The following is a 17,719-nucleotide window of genomic DNA, read 5'->3' as shown; positions in this document are numbered from 1 at the left end:
AATCAGACAACTCTATTCTATCTGTCCTACCCCCCACCCCACACACACACAGACACAACTTCCGGAAATCATCTGCCTTTGAAAGTAGCATGCAACAGCAGGCTTGTGTGTTTGAACTACTACTATCAGCTTGACCTTGAAAGGATGGAAAAAAATAAGGCAGACATGCAGCAGCTCTGCAAACCCAACACACAGACTGAATCCACCAATTTCATCTGTTCATAGTGTCCAAGCTACCACAGAATCAATGTGTCAACCTATTTCATACAAGAGCCGGTTGACTATATCTGAAAAGCAGTGAGTCATTTCCACAAGAGGGGGCTCTTCCTCAACATACAGAGGCTCAGGGGATGGCAGGTGCATTATTATTTTTGCATGGTCAGATTGCCCAGAATATAAATTTCCTACCCCTCAACTATTTGGCGTTTATTACTAGGTCAGGAACTTGAGAGGGTAAATAAGTTGGGGCAATTTACCCCATGCAACACTAAACATAGTTTGTAGATGGCTGTGGTGACCTAGGTTAACAAAGAGCCCTGGTAGAAAGGGTCACAGTGAAGTCAGTTGATTTACAAAATGGTACCAACTGTGAAATACTGACTTTCTGTAACACAATGAATCAGAATGTCATTATGAGTGTTCTTAGACCAAAGACAGAGGGGGGAGGGAATCAAATCATGTATATGTACACGACATGTGACACAGTAAACACAAAGATACACTGCTGTGTGTATGAAATAGAAAGAGGACTGACAAAAGTGTACATCAGAAAGAAAAAGAGAAAGAATAAAGAGTGAGTGACACAGATGGTGATAGAGGAAAGAAAGGCAGCTGGAATAAGGAAAAACAGGTGACATTAACAAAATTATATTAGAATTGAAATTAGTTTTGGCAATGGAACAAAAGTGACTGACAAAGAACAGTGATGAAAAAATAAAAAGATTGAAAGAGAGAGATGTCAAAGAAAACAGTTGGTAACAGAGAAATACAAGTGACAAAAAATAATGAAAATACATTCAAATTGAAATTAATTTGGCAATGTAACAAAAGTGACTGACGTGAAAGTGGAAAACACTTAGATCATTCTTGAAGCATTTTTAAAGTGTATTCATAATTCATATACATATTGACAAGTTTCTAGTACAGCATGGATTCAATAGTGTAACTGTTTTGTCAGTTCGACTTTTTTTTTTTACAAGAATAACAATAAAAAAATGATAAAGACAACACCACATACAACTCACTTTTAAGTTTTATGGCAATGTTTCTTTTGAATGGATTTTGCATCTCCCGATCAAAATCAATGTAGTGTCACCGACGAAGGAAACAAAACCATTCTAAAAGTACTTGGTTAAGCAGACTCCTCATTGGACAGCACAGTTGGCCAATCACAGCCATTCATCGAAAGAATCTTAGAACCTCTAAAGTTCCAGAATGTTTTTCTTCCTCAACGCTCAGAGGCCTGACACTTGTCAGTCGAACGTAACTTCCTATACAAAGCGATATCAACGTTCCCCAGGTTCGCTACTTGTGCACTCTGTGCAGTTCCACCATAATGCAAACCCTGTGTCCTGTCTGTAAAGTCTTTTTCCAGCCATCTTGGTCAAATATGGCAGGCATGCATAAGTCCATAGTGTCATCTCCTCCTTAGTAACGGCTCCGTCCTTCTCGCTACGAACATTTTTCTTGTTTTACTTGAAAAATAAGATTGTGTCCATCTATTTTATTTCTTTTTTTTTGTCATCTTTTTTTTCCATGAATACTCTGTACCATAAAAACCCCAGGGATGAAAAATAAGAACACTTTTCAAAAGGACCAAAATGGATTCAAAGACTCAAATAAGCACATTTTTCCATTTCCTTTTTTTTCTCTTTTTTTTTTAAGTCTTCAAATTTCACACACATTCACTCCTCCTTCACGCACTACTTTTGAAAAGGCAACAGATGTCCGTTCTCCAAGGCAATAATGTCTTTGTGGCAACTCGACCCTGACATTCCAAGCAACACTCCTGTACCTCCCTCTCCGGGAATGATGATTATTCATATTGGCCAATTTGTGATATATCGACCAAGTATAGAGTGAGATACATCCATTTAGCTTCTATGAGTAAATACTGATGGAGATAAGAAAATAATAGTTATAATAATAATGACTAAAATAAAGACTATCATAATATTTTATGATAACATACTACTTCTTAGATACGTAAGCCAATCCTTCGCCATGACTTGGTCTAACCCCCCTCACTGTGCCTCCTCGAGGGTCTTACTCCCAATACTTGGTTTATAAAGCACTCAACAACTGAAAAACCTGTAAAGAAAAACAAAAGAACAAACAGAAAACAGACAAACAAACAAAAGCAAATAAACAACTAAAATTATAATACAGATGAGAAGAATAAAACTATTTTGAGTGTATCTCCGGAAATTCAAAAGTCAAGCCTAGAGAGGAAGTTGTGTTCCCATCTGCTTTCAAAAGGAAGTTCCTTTCAAATCTTGTGTCGCACCCAATGTCTCATTTTGTTCTACCTAGGTCCTTTGTTGTTGTACAGCTTTGCTTTTGTCATTTGTAGTTGCAGATCGATTCCTCTGTGTTGCTTTGTTCGCGCAAATATTTTTTTAATATATATTCTGTTTTAAAGTAAAGAGCAATAATTCTCTTAGAAAAACAAAAGTCTGTATTTTGTCAACCCCCACTCTCCTCCCCCGATCTTAAAAGTAATTATGTAGATTCCTTGCTGACAAACTGTACTCTCCTCTTGTGTGGCTCTCTGTCGGAGATCTGTCATTCGTCCGATGCCAGTCCTGTCTCATCCTGCTTCATGAGGAGGGGGGGAGCGGAAGGAGGGGGAAGGAGGGCTGCTTCACAAACAATTCTCAAGTCTTCTGACGTCCAACCTCACCTAGGATTTAACCAAACAAAGGATTTAGGAGAAAATTTTCAATGACGTCCACACACCGTTGACATGGAAGTACAAAAGAATGACAAATTCGAATGGTGACCAACCACTGCACGGAATGGTGCCGTCACACAGGCCGCAGCTCAATTTCTTCAATGTAAATCAAGAAAAATTTCGATTTTTTTGCCCGAAGCAGCACATATAGTGAGTAACTGTACTCGGCACAAGTTGAATCATTTTCAACTCTGGTAATTTTCACAGTAACGGACAGAGTGACAGTAAATCAATTCAAGATAAAATGTCATGTTCGATTTGAACACAAAGTGATTTCAAGTGATTCAAGCAACGTGACTATTTTTGTGCACTAAAGTCACATGAAAAGGCATTTCCAAATATCTTATATATACTTATACTTTATAAATCAATAAAAAATATATATTTTCCTTAAAAAACAAAAGCTAGAAGCTCTTTTATCCCATTTACCTTCCAAATATCTTTGATTTAGCACTGTGTTTATTATTATCTCTGCCAGGCGATGGAGATAATATCTCCTATCTATTATTCAGCCAAGTATCTGTCTGTTCGCAGCTAATCTCGCAAACTACTAAGCAGATATTTCTTGTGCATGCTGCCAGCAGGCCATGGACCTCAATTCCTGAATATTTTTCAAATCTGTCAATGACAACCATGTCATTTTTGCCAATTCACAATCACAGAGCTATTGTTCCTCCAGGTGATAAGAGCAGTACTATCCAACCAGGCACAATCTGTCCATCCAGTTTATGGGATCTACACTAGTCAATTACAATGCTCCTGTCCCTCTGGCTCATGTGGTGTAGCGGTACTAGTCAATCGCAGACATGCAAGTTGTCAAGACAACCATGGCTCCAGAATGAAATGCCAACCCATCAAAGTCGCATAAGATTGAAGTTGATTACCTATAAATGTAAAACATTTTTTTCCATGAATCTCTTTCTTGTGAAGGAGTTTTGTCCTTATTGATGAAGATTATAAAGATCGCTGTGTCTGTTTACATGTAAGGACAAGCCTACTGTTAACAGCCTTGTTAACAGAGGCCTTGTGTTGCCTCAGGGAGGACTCGCACACTGAAATTAATAATCACACTTTGCAGATTATACAGAACAATATGAACAGACATACATGCAAGATCAATTGAGAATTGCCCCATGCCCAGGTGGACGTATGCTGAGGCCTGTTATTCATACAGGTGCACAACCCCGGACCCCCCAAAAATGTGACCACATACTGCACTCTACTGAGCACACCTTTCTAGTATACTTGTTTTAACATAAATATTAAGAGCTTTGTTCTACTTTTCGGGAACCTGGAAACAAGGGCATGCACTGAATGTGTGCTGCCACTGGACAACAACTTCTAAAAGCTTGTCTGAGGTGCATACTAACACCACCGAAGCACCCTTGAGCAATGCACTGAACTTCACGTGACTGAGACCTGTGGCATACTCTGCTCTTGGCCCTTCCTGTCCTTATATGTTGGGAGGTTGGATTGTGTGTCTCTACATCTCTTAGGCAAATATGCAGAAATATGCAGATGTGCCGGAACAATAAACAGAATCTTAGTGTTATTTTCATCTTATTGTTATATTAGAATTAAACTGGAGCTTGCGCTGCCTAAATCGAAAAACAAACAACAAACAGCCTGGAGGACCTGAATAATTGTCCATTTATTTGCTCAAGGACCATTTATGAGAAACTAATTTCCCCATCGAATAGTAAACAAAGGCAGGGTTTATAAGACCAACCAGATTGTTGGGATTCATACCAACCAGATAAATCATTAATGAGCTACAGTCTGAACGCAGCATTCCCTCCCTTTCCTGCTTCCCCTAACGCTCTTTATCTTGCGTGCACGCACACGCACACACACACACACACACACACACACACACACACACACACACGCCTACACAGAAATATACTAATGTGCACACACCTACACACAGATACAGATGTGCGTGCATGCACAAATAAAGATGCCCATGCATGCACACAAACGCATACCACTGAGTGTGAACTTACAGATGTGCCCGTTCTTCCTCGCTTATTCTCTCAGCCTCTCTCTGACTGCTCCAGGTACACTGACTTGGATGGCCGACTGCTCTGGGGAAACTAAGTAAAGGAGAGAGGGAGAGACGGAACGAGAGAACGAGAGACAGAGAGAGGGGGTTCGGGTGCAAAAGTAATAGAGATGGTAGAAGACAAAGTGAGTAAAAGAGAATTAAGCTTAACGATCCAGTCAACAGTCGGTGGCAGAAGGATTTTTCAATTTTATTTTTCACTGAGTCACGTGAAACATTAATCATGAATGTCCCCAAGAAACAATGTGATAACCAACCTCTCCCTCTTTACCTTGTGCTTCGGACACCGCAGCGAGAAGTTATCTTCATTCAGAGAGCAATCTATTGGAGGGGAAGGGAGAGTAAATATCGATACTGGACACCTATAAGCCGCCAACACTCAGTTAATCTGTACATGCCTTTACAGCCGTCCAGAATGTCACTTCTCAGAGTGAGGTGGCGCAGGCGCAGCCCAACAATATAACTGTTTATCTGTGCATTTACTTACCAGCTTCAATGGCACACAAGTAGTGGTACTGGAGTGTGCATCCTTTACTGTAGCAGCCCAGGGTGGAGCCGACCATATCACAATAGGAGCAGCACTGAAGAGAGACGGACAGAACAGAGAAAGGGGGGGGGTTAAAGACGAGAAATCGATACATCACAAAAGTGTAGTAGACAGTGACGACTTGCTAAGGGCACTGCGAGATGATAAAAATCAATAAACACGTATTCTATTAATATCATACAAACAGAGGGACGATGTATACTGAAATCAGCTCACTGTGCAGAGGATCGTTAATGCACTTTATAAAATATCTGATGAAGTGCCGACTACAGCTAAAATGTTGTTTTACTACTGCCTTTTTTTTTTTGACACAGACTTTTAAGTGGTTATGGCCAACCCACAGTGCACATAAAAGAACAATCACACACACAACTTCTAATCTCACAGAAAACTTCACCCTCACAGAGAAAAAGCGGGCCAAATGTAAACTTAGGGGCCACTTACGGTATCCCTTGCGCCATCTAGAGCCTCCTGCAGGCCGTACAGTCTCCCATTGACCAGATACACACCACTGGTCCACACTATGCAGCCCTCGTGGACCCACAGCTCTTCTGGGTCCATGGGCATCTGAGGCAGCTGGGCCAGTTGGGCCAGGGGCCCCAGGGAGTCCAGCGCTGGGGGAGGAGGCTGGAAGGGAAGGGAGGCCTTGCTGTTGGATGGCACCATTCTGGGGGAGTCGTCACTGGATTTATGCCTCCGTTTAAAGCGTGGATGAGAGGTCAGCTTTCTGTGCTGGGGTCTCTGGTGAGCCTCATCTGTTGGCTGCTGCTGCAGCAATGTTGGCTTCCGCTGCTCATCATTCTCGATGTCTGGCTCTCTCTTCAACTCGGGGATGGGTCTAATGTCTAGATTCATATCCCAGGTTAGTGATGTCGTCGTACTGGTGGTGTTGGTGGGGGGGATGGCTGCGGAGGAGGTGATGCTGCCGAGCTTGCCAGCCAGATACATCATCATTTCCTCTCCTCCGGCCAGAGACGCAGTCCCAACCATGGTGGCGGGGGAGGTTGGGTTTGTAACCAGGCTGATGGCATAGTCAGTCTCATTTGAAGACTTTGTAATCTGCATGTCTTGTGTGTGTGTCTCTTGAATGGCGCTCAATACATTTGCATTGGTGTCCAAAGCCGGTCCTGTCTTATTGGCTCCGGTGGTCACCTGACATTGTCTGACCTGGGGTTGGTTTTTTGGAAGCTTGGCGGCATATTCAGCTGGATAATAAGGCCCATACAGGTCTCCAAGGTGTTTGTAATTGGCCCATTTCTGACAAAGGCAGCACAGCAGACGGCCCGAGTGATTGGTCTCTGTAATCACAGGGCCTGAAACAACATAACCAGATGAAGGAAGTGCTTTTCCTGACTGGAGGTTAGTCTCCACCTCATCTGGCTCCCATTTCTCTGTTTCTCTGTCTCTCCTGGATAGCTGGGAGGAGAGCGCCGAGCTCAGGGGAGACTCAATCCCGCTGCTGCCTGCTTTCCCTGCGACTGCACTACGCTCTCCCTTCACCTTCTCCTCCTCAGCGTTCACAATGGTGCACACCGCCCCAATCTCTGGGATTTTTTTCTCCACGTGTATGTGTGGAATGAACAGGCCCTTTCTGTTGATATCCGGGAAACCTCCACTTACTCCCAGGCTTCCTCCTGCCCCCGACGACATATCTAGGTCATCTTTGGCCACCGACGTTGTCACTGTCACGGCTGCTACCCTTCTCCTCCTCCTCTGTCTCCCCCTCGCCTCCCCTGGTTCGCCCTCGTCCTTCACACCCCTCCTCCTCCGTCGCAGAGGTTTGACCTCACTCTCTGGCTGAGTGTCCTCGTTCTCTGCGTCCACTTTTACCACCTGGGTTAAAACAGGCGGGGCCAGAGGCGAGGCACTCATGAGTTCTGAGGTGCAGGGCGGTGGAGTCACGGAAGCTGCTGTGATGTCGATCATTTCTGCCGACTGATCATTTCTGTCTGCCGTGGCAGGTGGAGGTGTAGGAGGCTCGGACAGAGGAGCCATCGGAGTGGAGTCCTGACCTTGTGTCTGGGTCGTTGACTGGCCTGGAGTTTGGCCTTGGCTCTGGCCCGCACGTTTTTGTTTGTTTACACTCCCAACAGGCCTGCCTTTCTTCTTGCCGGATGGGAAATAGCCTTTAGGGACGAGTTCCTGCAGTTTGGAATCTTGAGGTGACAGAGAAGACCTTCCTGGGGTCATCTGCAGCTGTCTGTTCAGTATGTGTCCCTGGCCCTGGCTGTGGTGGGGCGGGGTCGTGCTGTAGTAGTCACTGCCAGGATAATCGTCAAATCCCATTCCGCTCTCTTGCAGCTTCTGTCTGAGCAGGTTAGCGGCAGACTGCTCTCCTCTTCGCGTCTCAAGCTGCTGGTAAGTGTTGGTGAAATGCTGAATATCGGACAGGGCAGAGGAAGAAGGAGGCGGAGAGCCCTGGACCGGGCGAGGTAGTGGCGGGGGAGGGGGCAGAGGTCCAAGCAAAGTGAAGTCCTCCTTGTCCCCCGACGCCGCTGCTACTGCAGCCCCCAACCCAAAGTCAAAATCTGTCTGCTTGATGACTTGAGATGTCGGATGATCACAGGGGTAGGCAGTGGGAGGCAGAGGCCCTGCCTCGTCAACTCCTCTGAAGGGAATCATGTCGTTTAATGAGTTACTCTCATCCATGTAACCATCATCCCCCACAGCAACTCTGGAGAAGTGAGCTAAATCTTGGTCCTGTGAATCACTGAACTGTGTCATTTCTGAGTGAGAGTAGCCCGAAAAGTGATTTGAGTCTGCATCAGTGTGGCCCATTGGCTTCTTGATGCTCGGAGTTATCTTCTGTACTATGGCCTCCAGTTTCAAACCTCGTCCTTTCCGCGGGGTCAAAGCCTTGGTTTTACCGCTAGGCGACAGAGACTGTGAATAGGCATTCTGCCCAGGAATGGGGGAAGAGAGTCTGGGACAGGGCATGTCAGAACTGGAGTCGTCTTCGTTGTGATGGCTTGACTCTGACTGGGCCCCGGGGGAGTGGTGTGAATTTGGAGGAGCACCCCTCTGAATCTGGGAACTGTCCTGAAGCTGCCTCTTGGCAGGAATGGGGGAGATGAAGGAACGAACCCTCCTCCGTAACATTAAGGGATTTGTGTCTCCGAAACCCCCGGCTTTGGACTGCCGCTGTCCCTGTCCCGGCACAGCAGGGCTCATTTCGGCGGGGGGTTTAACGGAATTGGACACAGGGGCTGGGCGGGGCGGCTTGCTGTCTTCCGCGGCTCCTCTGGAGACATCAGATTCAATAGCATTCGGACCCGCTGCCAGGGCTATTTGTGGGGGGGGTGGAGGGCCGTGTGGAGCAACGGGAGCAGGCGGGGGAGGAAGAGGAGGAGGCTGTGTTCTGTAGTAAGGCTCCCCCTCCATCATCGCCCCACCTTCTCTTCCTGGATGTGTCGACTCCCACATTTTCATATCATAGTAAGCACTCTGGTGCTGGAGTGGAGGCTTGCTTATGTGTGGCTCAGTGGGCATTACGTCAGTCTGAGAGAGCAGCCTCTGCTCTGACTGGCTTAGCTTATGTCTTCCTGGAGAGGAACCAGGCTGCATCATCATGTCCTTGGTGGGCCTGTTCATTGCGGTTACCCAGTCATTCATGTCATGGGGGTGGTGCGGCGGGCCACGGGGGTGCGCATACATCTGAAGCTTATTTGTTGATTGTGGGTTTTGCATTTGAGCCTGGGGGGATAAGCTGTGGTAGGAGGGATGTGAGGGGAAGTGGGGGCTGCTACGTGGCATCACGTTGCCCTCTCTCGCATCACCATATCGATATCCTGGAAAACCACTGGCGTGACCAGCTGATAAATCAACACTGTGGAGATAGGCCTGATGCCTAGACGGTGGGGACAATGGATTAGAGCTGGCAGGGTGAGAGGGGATTGCCGTCATGTCAACATTACCTCGCCTATACAGGTCAGCATTTATAACGACAGAGGAATGCATAGACTTGGAATGATACTCCCCATCAGCCTCTTTGGCTGCACCACTGATGCCATGCTGAGGATCAGCTTGTAGATTTGCAGTGTCTGGGCCAGCGTCTTTTGCTGCCGTTTCCATTTTCACTTGTTTCTCTCCGAGATCATTTTTGCTCAAATCATTGGTTGCTGTTGGAGAGGAAAATGGCTGTTGGATCACAGAGGCTCCACTTTGACTTTTCTCCCTCTCTCTCTCCCTGTCAGCTTCCCTGTCCCTCTCTGGTGTGCTGCGGCGGTTTGGCGACACATCACAGATGACAGAGCGCCGTTCTGATGACGGGGCTAAAAGGGATCCTGATGATTTCTGAGACTCAGTCTGAGCAGCGCTGCCTGCTAGTGGCTCCGTCTCTTGCAGGAGGAGCTCTTGCACGGCAGAGGATGGAGTGGTCAGATTAGACGGGGCTTTCCTCTGCGGTAAAGAATAGTCTGCTAAGTTAATATGTTTTGGTGGAGGTGGCACAGACACAGTAGGCTGTGGTAAATGACTCTGGGGTACGCCCGCTTTATTTTTCTCAGCATTTTGTGATGTCTTACTGCTGGCTTCTTCTGATTTCAGAGAGGGGTGCAATTCAGAGGCAAAATCAGGACTGCTTCCTTGCCTCTGGTTATGGGGCTGTGGGGCCTTTCTGGAAATGGCAATTTGGGAAGAATGAGTGGAAGCCTCCGGCTGGGCAGTTTGCATTCTCATACTTTCATTCACACCGTAAGCATGTCTGGATTGAAACTGCTGCTGGCCCTGAAGGTGGGCTGGGAACGCTTGTTCCGGGCGGCCATAACGCCGATCTAAATTATAACCTTGAAGTACTTCTTGTAAAAGGCTTGGGAACTGCTGAATTTGAGAATTATCCTCATGAACTCGAGCACCTGCACCTTCCCCTCTCTTTCCCAATGCCTCTGCCGCAGCAGGGCCTCCGACGTCTTTTGAATGCACAGGGCCATAAGTAGACTGTGATTGGTGGTAACCTGGGTATCTGGAATTTGATTCACCCACTGGACCAGGCCTCCCTCTGCTCTTTGTTGACATGTCTGTGCCATACGAGGACTCTGAATAGCCATATTTCTGTGCAGCAGCTTGGGGAAGATTTTGAGGCCGTCCAAAATTAGGTTTCTGGTGCAGCTGGTGATGAGAGGAATATACACTAAGATCTACACCTTCCTCCCCATTGTGACTGCTAGATTCTCTGAAGTAAGCATGTGAGTGTTTCTCTTCCACACAGTTGTCTTGAGGATGCTTGCTTTTGTTTGTGTGATTTCCCTCCGACCGCACTGAGACAATCACACCTACACTGCTGGCATTCTGCAGCTCCTCGGACATCTGGTGCTTTCCTTCCCTCTCGTGGTTATGCAAACTGGATACGGGGCCCAGCGTACTTTCACCATCCTGCCCATGTTGTCGTATGATTACTTCTCCGCCACCCTGCACTTGATGGGTGCCCTTTGCCTTAACTTCTTCATTTTTCACTTCTATTATCTTACTAGGGCCATATCTGTTATTGATATCTGTGGCACAAGGCTCTGAGATACAGTTTGTCTGAGGGGGAGGTGCAACAGAGGAAGAGGATGAGGGGGTCGAGGACATAGGAGGCCTCGAATGTGTGTTTGGACCCGGCTCAGACGACAAAGAACCAAAGGATGGAGATGACGACGAAGAAGGAATGTGAGCTTCGCTCTGTTTCGTTTCAGTAACAACTGGCTGATTCACTGTGGTCTCAGAAGTGATTGTTTTAATGTGCGATGTGTGTCCGGTCTGCTGCCGGTTCTGACTGTGCAATGGAGGGTAGTAGCCGGTCGGTTCAGAACCGCTGCTGGCGCCACTCATCTGTCTCACTCTTGCATGTTCTCCCTCAGGAAACTGCTCCTCTCGCTCCGCCTTGGCCCCTGGTGGCCCTCTCTCTGACAACACCGAGGAGTCTTCGTCAGCTCCAGCCTCAGAGCTGGCGCCGTCTCCACCGCCTGTGGCACTTCCGTCTCTAACCGTGCTGGTGCTCGAGGTTGCGCTGGCGTTTCGGCTCCTCGGTTGTGACGGGGGCATGACGTGTGCTCCATGCTGTATTTGGCCGCCATCTTTCCCCTTCTTCTGTGAGAGTACTGTGTCAGTGAGAAGCATGTGTTGCACCGTGTTTGGTAAATTGGCCACTTGTGAAGTCAAGGCATTCAGACTATTGAGGCCAGTGTCCTGTATTTTATCAAGAGGGGAGGGTGGATAAATGGAGGAACCTTCTTCTCTGGAGCTGGCCGCTGTGCCCATTCTGCTGCGACTCAAAGAGGAGTGACCACCAGCAGCAGCTGTGTTCATGCCTTGGGCTTTATGACTGCCACTGCTCCCACAACTACTGATGCTGCTGTTCGAGTTGGGCGTGGGACTCAACTGAGGCATGGTCTGCAGTAATCTACCGTGACTATGGGTGCTACGGGGGTTGGGTGGAGGAGGATGTGAAGGACCGTGTCCCGAAGGATTTCCATGTGCGTCCGAGACACTCATCAAAGGGGAAGGAGAGGAGCTACAGCTGGGGGATTGCACTGCAGAGGCAGCTGGGGAGGGATTGGAGATGGGGCTGAAGTTTTGGTTAATTTGGGTCTGTTGAGCACTTGAGTGCATTGGGGATTTGGCTATTTCTTGTGATGATGGATGAGGTATATTGGGATTGGAGGCTTGGTGATGTTTAGCATATACAGCGCCTAGGGACGGACCGTGGTGCTGCATCTTCAGAGAGTTTTCATAGCCTACCCCCAAATTGTGCTGTGAGTTGCGGTGCTGCAGTGTGGCTTGCTTGTGAAGTGAATGTGTCTGTGGGGAATATGCAGGATAATTCGAAGCATGGTAACTCTGTGGAACATTCTCCATCGGCCCAACATTGTTAGGAGCAGCAGCACTCGAGGCCGAGTTTGAATTAGAGTTGACATTAGGAGAGCTGTTGACTTTGGGATCAAACCCAGCGCCAGTCCCGTCGTGATATCTCTGTGGCGGGGGGCTATACATTCCTGACGACCCTGTGGAGGCCCCACTTTGTGGGGAGTAGTGTGGGTACTGAGGGGTCATTCTGTGCCCAGAGTGGGGATAGCTCCTATGCTGCTGCCCATGGTGGAGAGCTTGGTAGTTTTGCCCATGCTGGCGGTGTTGCATCTGAGAACCTGGCACTGACTGCATTGCAGGGTTCTGACTCATGTTGTACTGTTGGGAAGGAGAGAATGCTCCAGCGCCTCCACCAGCACCACTACCCGCACCGCCGCCACCTGAACTGGCCGAGGAGCCGTAGTCCATCAGGTAGGGCGACATCATGCCAGATGATGCAGAGCCTGATCCAGCATGTCTGTACTGGTGAGGTATATGTCCATCCATGTTGGGGTACCCAAAGCTTGCCCCGAAACCCATAGCACCTCCTCTTCGATGCCTATCCTTCCCAGCCATTGATAAATAATAATCCATAGCCTCCTTTCGGTATGGGTTGCTACTGTTGCCACTGTGAATGTTACCCTGTTGCAGTGGGACGGCCTCCCCGGCACCTCTGCTTCTGGCACTATAAGCGAGCATATGGCTGGCTTGACTGGGGTGGTGGTGGTGGCCTCTGTGGAGACTGGGCTGCTGCATCCCAGTGTAATCCTCGGCCATCCTCGGGGAGATCTGGGGATCTGCTGGTTGTGGGGGGAAAGGGGGGCCTACTCCACCCCTCCCACTGAAACCAGGAGGGAGAGATGGGGGCACTGGACTGTTTGAAAAGTTTTGCATTTCTTTCTTTTGTTTTGGGGGCTTGTAAAAATGGAAATGTCTGTCAATGTCTACAGGGAATGCTTCTGATCAGATCAGTAAGTGAAAGGCTTATGGCAGTATTTGTGTATTATAAAAAAAAATGTGCAAGTCTCTCAGCTGGCAGTAAAGCAAGGAAATGTCTTTCAGAAGTCCAACAAAAGGGATAAAGCAGAGGAATATATCACAGATGTTGTAATCAGACTTGTAGCAGCAAAAGGTGAACACTGTGGTGTTGAGGCAGATAATCAATAAGTGAAATGGTCAAAAGATGACTTCTGCTATCTGCTGATGATATGGTTTTGTCAACTTTTTTTCCCCAGTCAAAAGAAAAAGAAAATCTCTCACTTGTGTAACAGTTGGATTTTCAAAACAGTCAAAATAAATTCACAAGAATAGATAAGTTCTGCAGCAGATGCTGGCACTGCTACGAAAGCACTGCTAAAAAACACAAGACGCAGACAGTGCAATAACTCCCATGAAGCTGAAGCAGTTTGGCACTGAGTAGGCGAGGATATTAAGCACGACTGACACACCAGGCAGCACTTGAGATTTTCAACTCTAAATGTCTTTAAACATTATTCTCTCCGCTGTAATAAGAGCATGGGCAAACAGAGCTACACAAAGATTAAATTGTGGTGGGATTCAACTGTGTCCCATGTGCAAGGGGGGAAAAGGTGTCTCTGTAACCATTAAGACTGCCTTCTGTCGCAGCAGTTCTTCAGTTCATGACTATATGTGGGTTTGTTCAGAACTGGCTCACACCTGTGTGACAGGATAACTGTAGCAATGCTAACCAAAAGGTCCACATTTAGTCCTCCACGAAACATTCCCAGAGGCGAACACTCCATTGATATTCTTAACTGCTCTTTGATGTTGAGTTTAAGACTTTCTGGGGCATTCATTCCCTCTGAAATACTGTTTGAATGTTTGTTTGTTCCGCAGCTGTATTATATTTACTTGGACAGTCTTTGGTCCCTATTGTGTAATTGCGCTTTGCTTGATTCAATGTGTTCAGATGAATTCTTCCTGGTTCTCTCCTGGGTCTTCGGCATTTATGTCTTACCTTTTCCTCTGACTATTGTCTTTTAATTCTACCTAATTCCATAACCACGATATTCCAAAAGGAGGGTAATTCATTAATTCCTCTTCAAGTTTAGTCAATTCAGTTTCTTCCGTCTTTGTCTCTCCCCGGTATTTCCATGCAATTGAATTCATTTTTCCACAACTGCTGACCTGAGGGCCTTTGTGAATCTGAAAGAACAGAAAAGACAATAACGTCAGTGTACACAAATGACACCCATGATTACATTTCTTATCCAATACCCTGGTTTGTCTTGGACTAATGCCAAGATTGCATAATTAAAATTGTATTGTTTTAAACTATTGAAAGAAAAATGAAGTTGTCACACACAATATTCATAAAATCCTTTTCTGGGTTAATTAGTGTTTGACATAGTAATTAGCATATATTAATGAAATTGCAACAATAATGCAGGGCTGGTTATTACTGGACGAAAATGTAATTTCATAGTTATTCGTCAACAAGTAAATTTTGCAATTGTCAGGTTTTTACTTCGCCTGATTTAATATTTGAGCTTATTGTAAACATCTCATAAAATATAAATATATAATATAATACTATATTATAAAGTATATATAAAAAGTAAACATACAAAACAAGTTGTCAAGCATAAGGCATCAGGACCCATAAAGAGCTCCACTATTCATTGCACCACAGTATCAGACAAGGTACCATTTTTCCTAAATTAGTAAAATACCCAATTCCCTACAGTGATACAATAACATATTTAGATGTTCAAGTGTTCCTGGCAGCACATACGCTGTCCTTTTTTACTGGTTGATGTTGTATACCTTGCCGACCCCCGCCTGCTATCAACACAAATAACGATTAAAGGTTCAGCAATGCAAGCCTAAGCAGTCTCTACGGGCTGATAACAAACAGGGGTGGAGGGGAGGAAAGTGGGCTAGCAGCAGCATGCAATTAAGGTAACAAAATAACACAGTCAAAGTCACAAAGCCTACTTCACGAGTAAACAAACAACCTGCTGGAGCCAATGCAAGCTACAGTATGTGGTCTCTACATCACCTCCTGCCAATGAGGGGACTTGAGACAATTAACTTTAATGTATTTAAAGTTAGGGTTGAATCAACAGAGGAAAAGGAAAGGGGTAATTAGGGCAGCAATGCCACCTTCGTGGAGTCATTGCCTGTGCATGAAAAAAAGCCTCTATTTTCTATCACAAACACACTGTAAAATGCTTAATGGCAATAACAAAACTTATAGTGACTTTTATTATAGCTAACGTAACCCTCCATCTTCTGATCTACACAGGATGACTACATATGATACAACATCCTTTATTTTATTTATTTATTTATTTTTATTTATTTATTTTTGGGGGGGGGGGGTCTCTTTATTAGACTCATTAGTTATTGAATCCTAGTGGCATAATTATCTTTTGGGGTTTATGTCATTCTATTTTCTGCATGGTGATTTAGCCTTGTTTGGTATAATGCTCTGACACAGAGGACAACAACTGTTTTAATAATCCATAAATGAAACCAGCCAGGTGGCATCTTCAACCAGCACAGAGTACATAAACACACATTGAGTGGCAGCCCACCACCCCGTGTGGAACTATAGGTGATGCAGTCAAAAGTTGGCCAGACTTGAAGCATCTTTCTGGTCTATATCCATCCATTAGTTTAGAGCTGGTAACTAATCAATCACAACACGAGATTTCGCACCGCTTGCAATTCTGTCGTATTACAAAGGGATAGGCGATTGTTGGCATTATTAAAAAAAACTAAAATTACCGGTTGAATGCAGTCAATTAGTCAGCAAATCAACCCCTGGCCTATAATAATTAGGACGGGCGCAGTATTTTGTTGCAGACTGAACAAACCACCTCTGCCTTCGTTTTTGGGGGGTGATTGTAATCCCAGGTTGTCACCAACAACTCAACACTGTCTTCTGTAACTTGGATTTGCTAGCTACAATTAGCAGGTCGTGCTATCTGCCTAGTTTAGCTTCGTAATGTTAGCGTTAGCTAAACTGCCCTCCCTATCATATGCTGCGAATTAAATGCGCGAGTTAGCTGCATATGTGGCTAGCTAACATCCAACACTAGCCTGTACGCTAGCCAGAAGAAGGCTAATTTGCGTTTATATTGCGTTATTGTGTAATGCATTCGTGTGAACAATGCACTTCATTAGAACGGGCGAGGCAAGACGGGACGGGCAAGCAAAGCAACCTTTAGCTACAAAGAAGAGGTGATTAGGTGCAGATGTCCCCCCTTTAGAAACAGTGGGGGGAACATACATACCGTTCTGATATGTAGGTTAGGTTAGCACAAATAGCGTTCACTACTAGATAGAGATCTGTGATGATGGGGATGCTGCGGTAGACGAGCTGTAATGTAATTCCCCCTAAACAAACCCAGCTAACGCTAACCAGGGAGAGCCAGGCTGATGCATACCTGAGGACGGAGCTTCACATCACAAGGCCCCTCGGAGCGGAGAAGTGAAACAATCCCGCTGCTGTGGCAGGAAACCCCGGTCTCGAGTGGACCGCTCCGCCGCTCTCCCCTCGCCCTCTCCACGTCCAGACAACCCCGACCAGCGGCGGCGAAGTCGGGGGGCCCGTCACGACTTAGATCCTGGGCCTTTCCTCCGATTTACCCCCCTTTTCTTTTGTCCTCTCCTCCCCAAAAGAATGATGAGAGCAGAGCACAATAATCGGGGTGCCTGTAGGTCCCGTAAGCAGTGAGGTCGGTCCATACACCCCCGCCCCCTCCACCTCTTGTTCCCTCTCCTCTCTCTCTCTCCCACTCTCTCTCTCCCTATTTCACACACACCGTTTAGGTGATTCCACCTCGCTCTGGCTCAAATGAAACACATAGCCATCGCACAAGACCTCATTAAACACACGGAGATTCCGAAATGTCAGTTTCCGCAACTAAATCGCATTCCTCATGCCTTCATCAGTAGCTCTCGACCAATTCGTTTTCCTGTTAGACCACTGTTTTTTCTTCTTGCAACAGAAAGACCGCCTTGAAAATGCATACACACTCATATTCCTGCACCCCCTCCCTCAGCTCTCTCCATCACATCCCTCTATCTCCCCTCCCTCTCAAGCCCTTGCCATTTCATTGATTTCCAACCTATTAATACATCCAAATGTAAATTCATCAGGGTGTTACCAAATTACAGTTTGTGCTCCTTTCTTCTCTGTGGGCTCAGGGCTGACTCTGGACCAGCTCCTTCCTTTGTTCTTATTTCATCTCAAGTGAAAGTGAATTAATGAAGGCACCAGGCTACAAAGGCAACATGGAGAAGAGACTTCAGGTTCAATGGGAATAAGGTGTAATATGGCAGGTTATGTCTGAGTTGAGTA

General features: G+C 46.1%; 1 protein-coding gene across 2 annotated transcripts; it reads right to left on the bottom strand.

Annotated features, from left to right (window-relative positions):
* Positions 1 to 1,080: 1,080 nt before the first annotated feature.
* tcf20 (transcription factor 20) lies at positions 1,081 to 17,376 on the bottom strand. 2 transcript variants are annotated; one of them, XM_084071526.1, is made up of 6 exons: positions 16,803 to 17,376; positions 6,010 to 14,553; positions 5,506 to 5,599; positions 5,276 to 5,339; positions 4,960 to 5,049; positions 1,081 to 2,902 (listed from the first exon to the last, which is right to left on the bottom strand). In XM_084071526.1, exons 2-6 carry the CDS (start codon positions 13,279 to 13,281, stop codon positions 2,899 to 2,901), a joined length of 7,524 nt encoding a protein of 2,507 aa, XP_083927652.1. In that variant the 5' UTR covers positions 13,282 to 14,553; positions 16,803 to 17,376; the 3' UTR covers positions 1,081 to 2,898. The 2 variants fall into 2 exon arrangements, with proteins under 2 accessions (XP_083927652.1, XP_083927653.1); XM_084071527.1 differs by having other exon boundaries at positions 5,290 to 5,339; positions 16,803 to 17,375.
* Between the last annotated feature and the right edge of the window lie 343 nt (positions 17,377 to 17,719).

This window comes from Gymnoscopelus microlampas (assembly GCF_963454915.1).
Source record: "Gymnoscopelus microlampas genome assembly, chromosome: 11".
In the NCBI taxonomy this organism is placed as follows: domain Eukaryota; kingdom Metazoa; phylum Chordata; class Actinopteri; order Myctophiformes; family Myctophidae; genus Gymnoscopelus; species Gymnoscopelus microlampas.
This window is presented reverse-complemented; position numbering and strand designations above follow the sequence as displayed.

Coding starts and splice junctions, on each gene's coding strand:
- tcf20 (XM_084071526.1), bottom strand. CDS start 13,281: ATGCAAAACTTTTCAAACAGTCCAGTGCCCCCATCTCTCCCTCCTGGT. Junction 5,600..6,009: donor TAGATGGCGCAAGGGATACC/GTAAGTGGCCCC, acceptor GTCTCTCTTCAG/TGCTGCTCCTATTGTGATAT. Junction 5,340..5,505: donor CTTGTGTGCCATTGAAGCTG/GTAAGTAAATGC, acceptor CCCCTCCAATAG/ATTGCTCTCTGAATGAAGAT.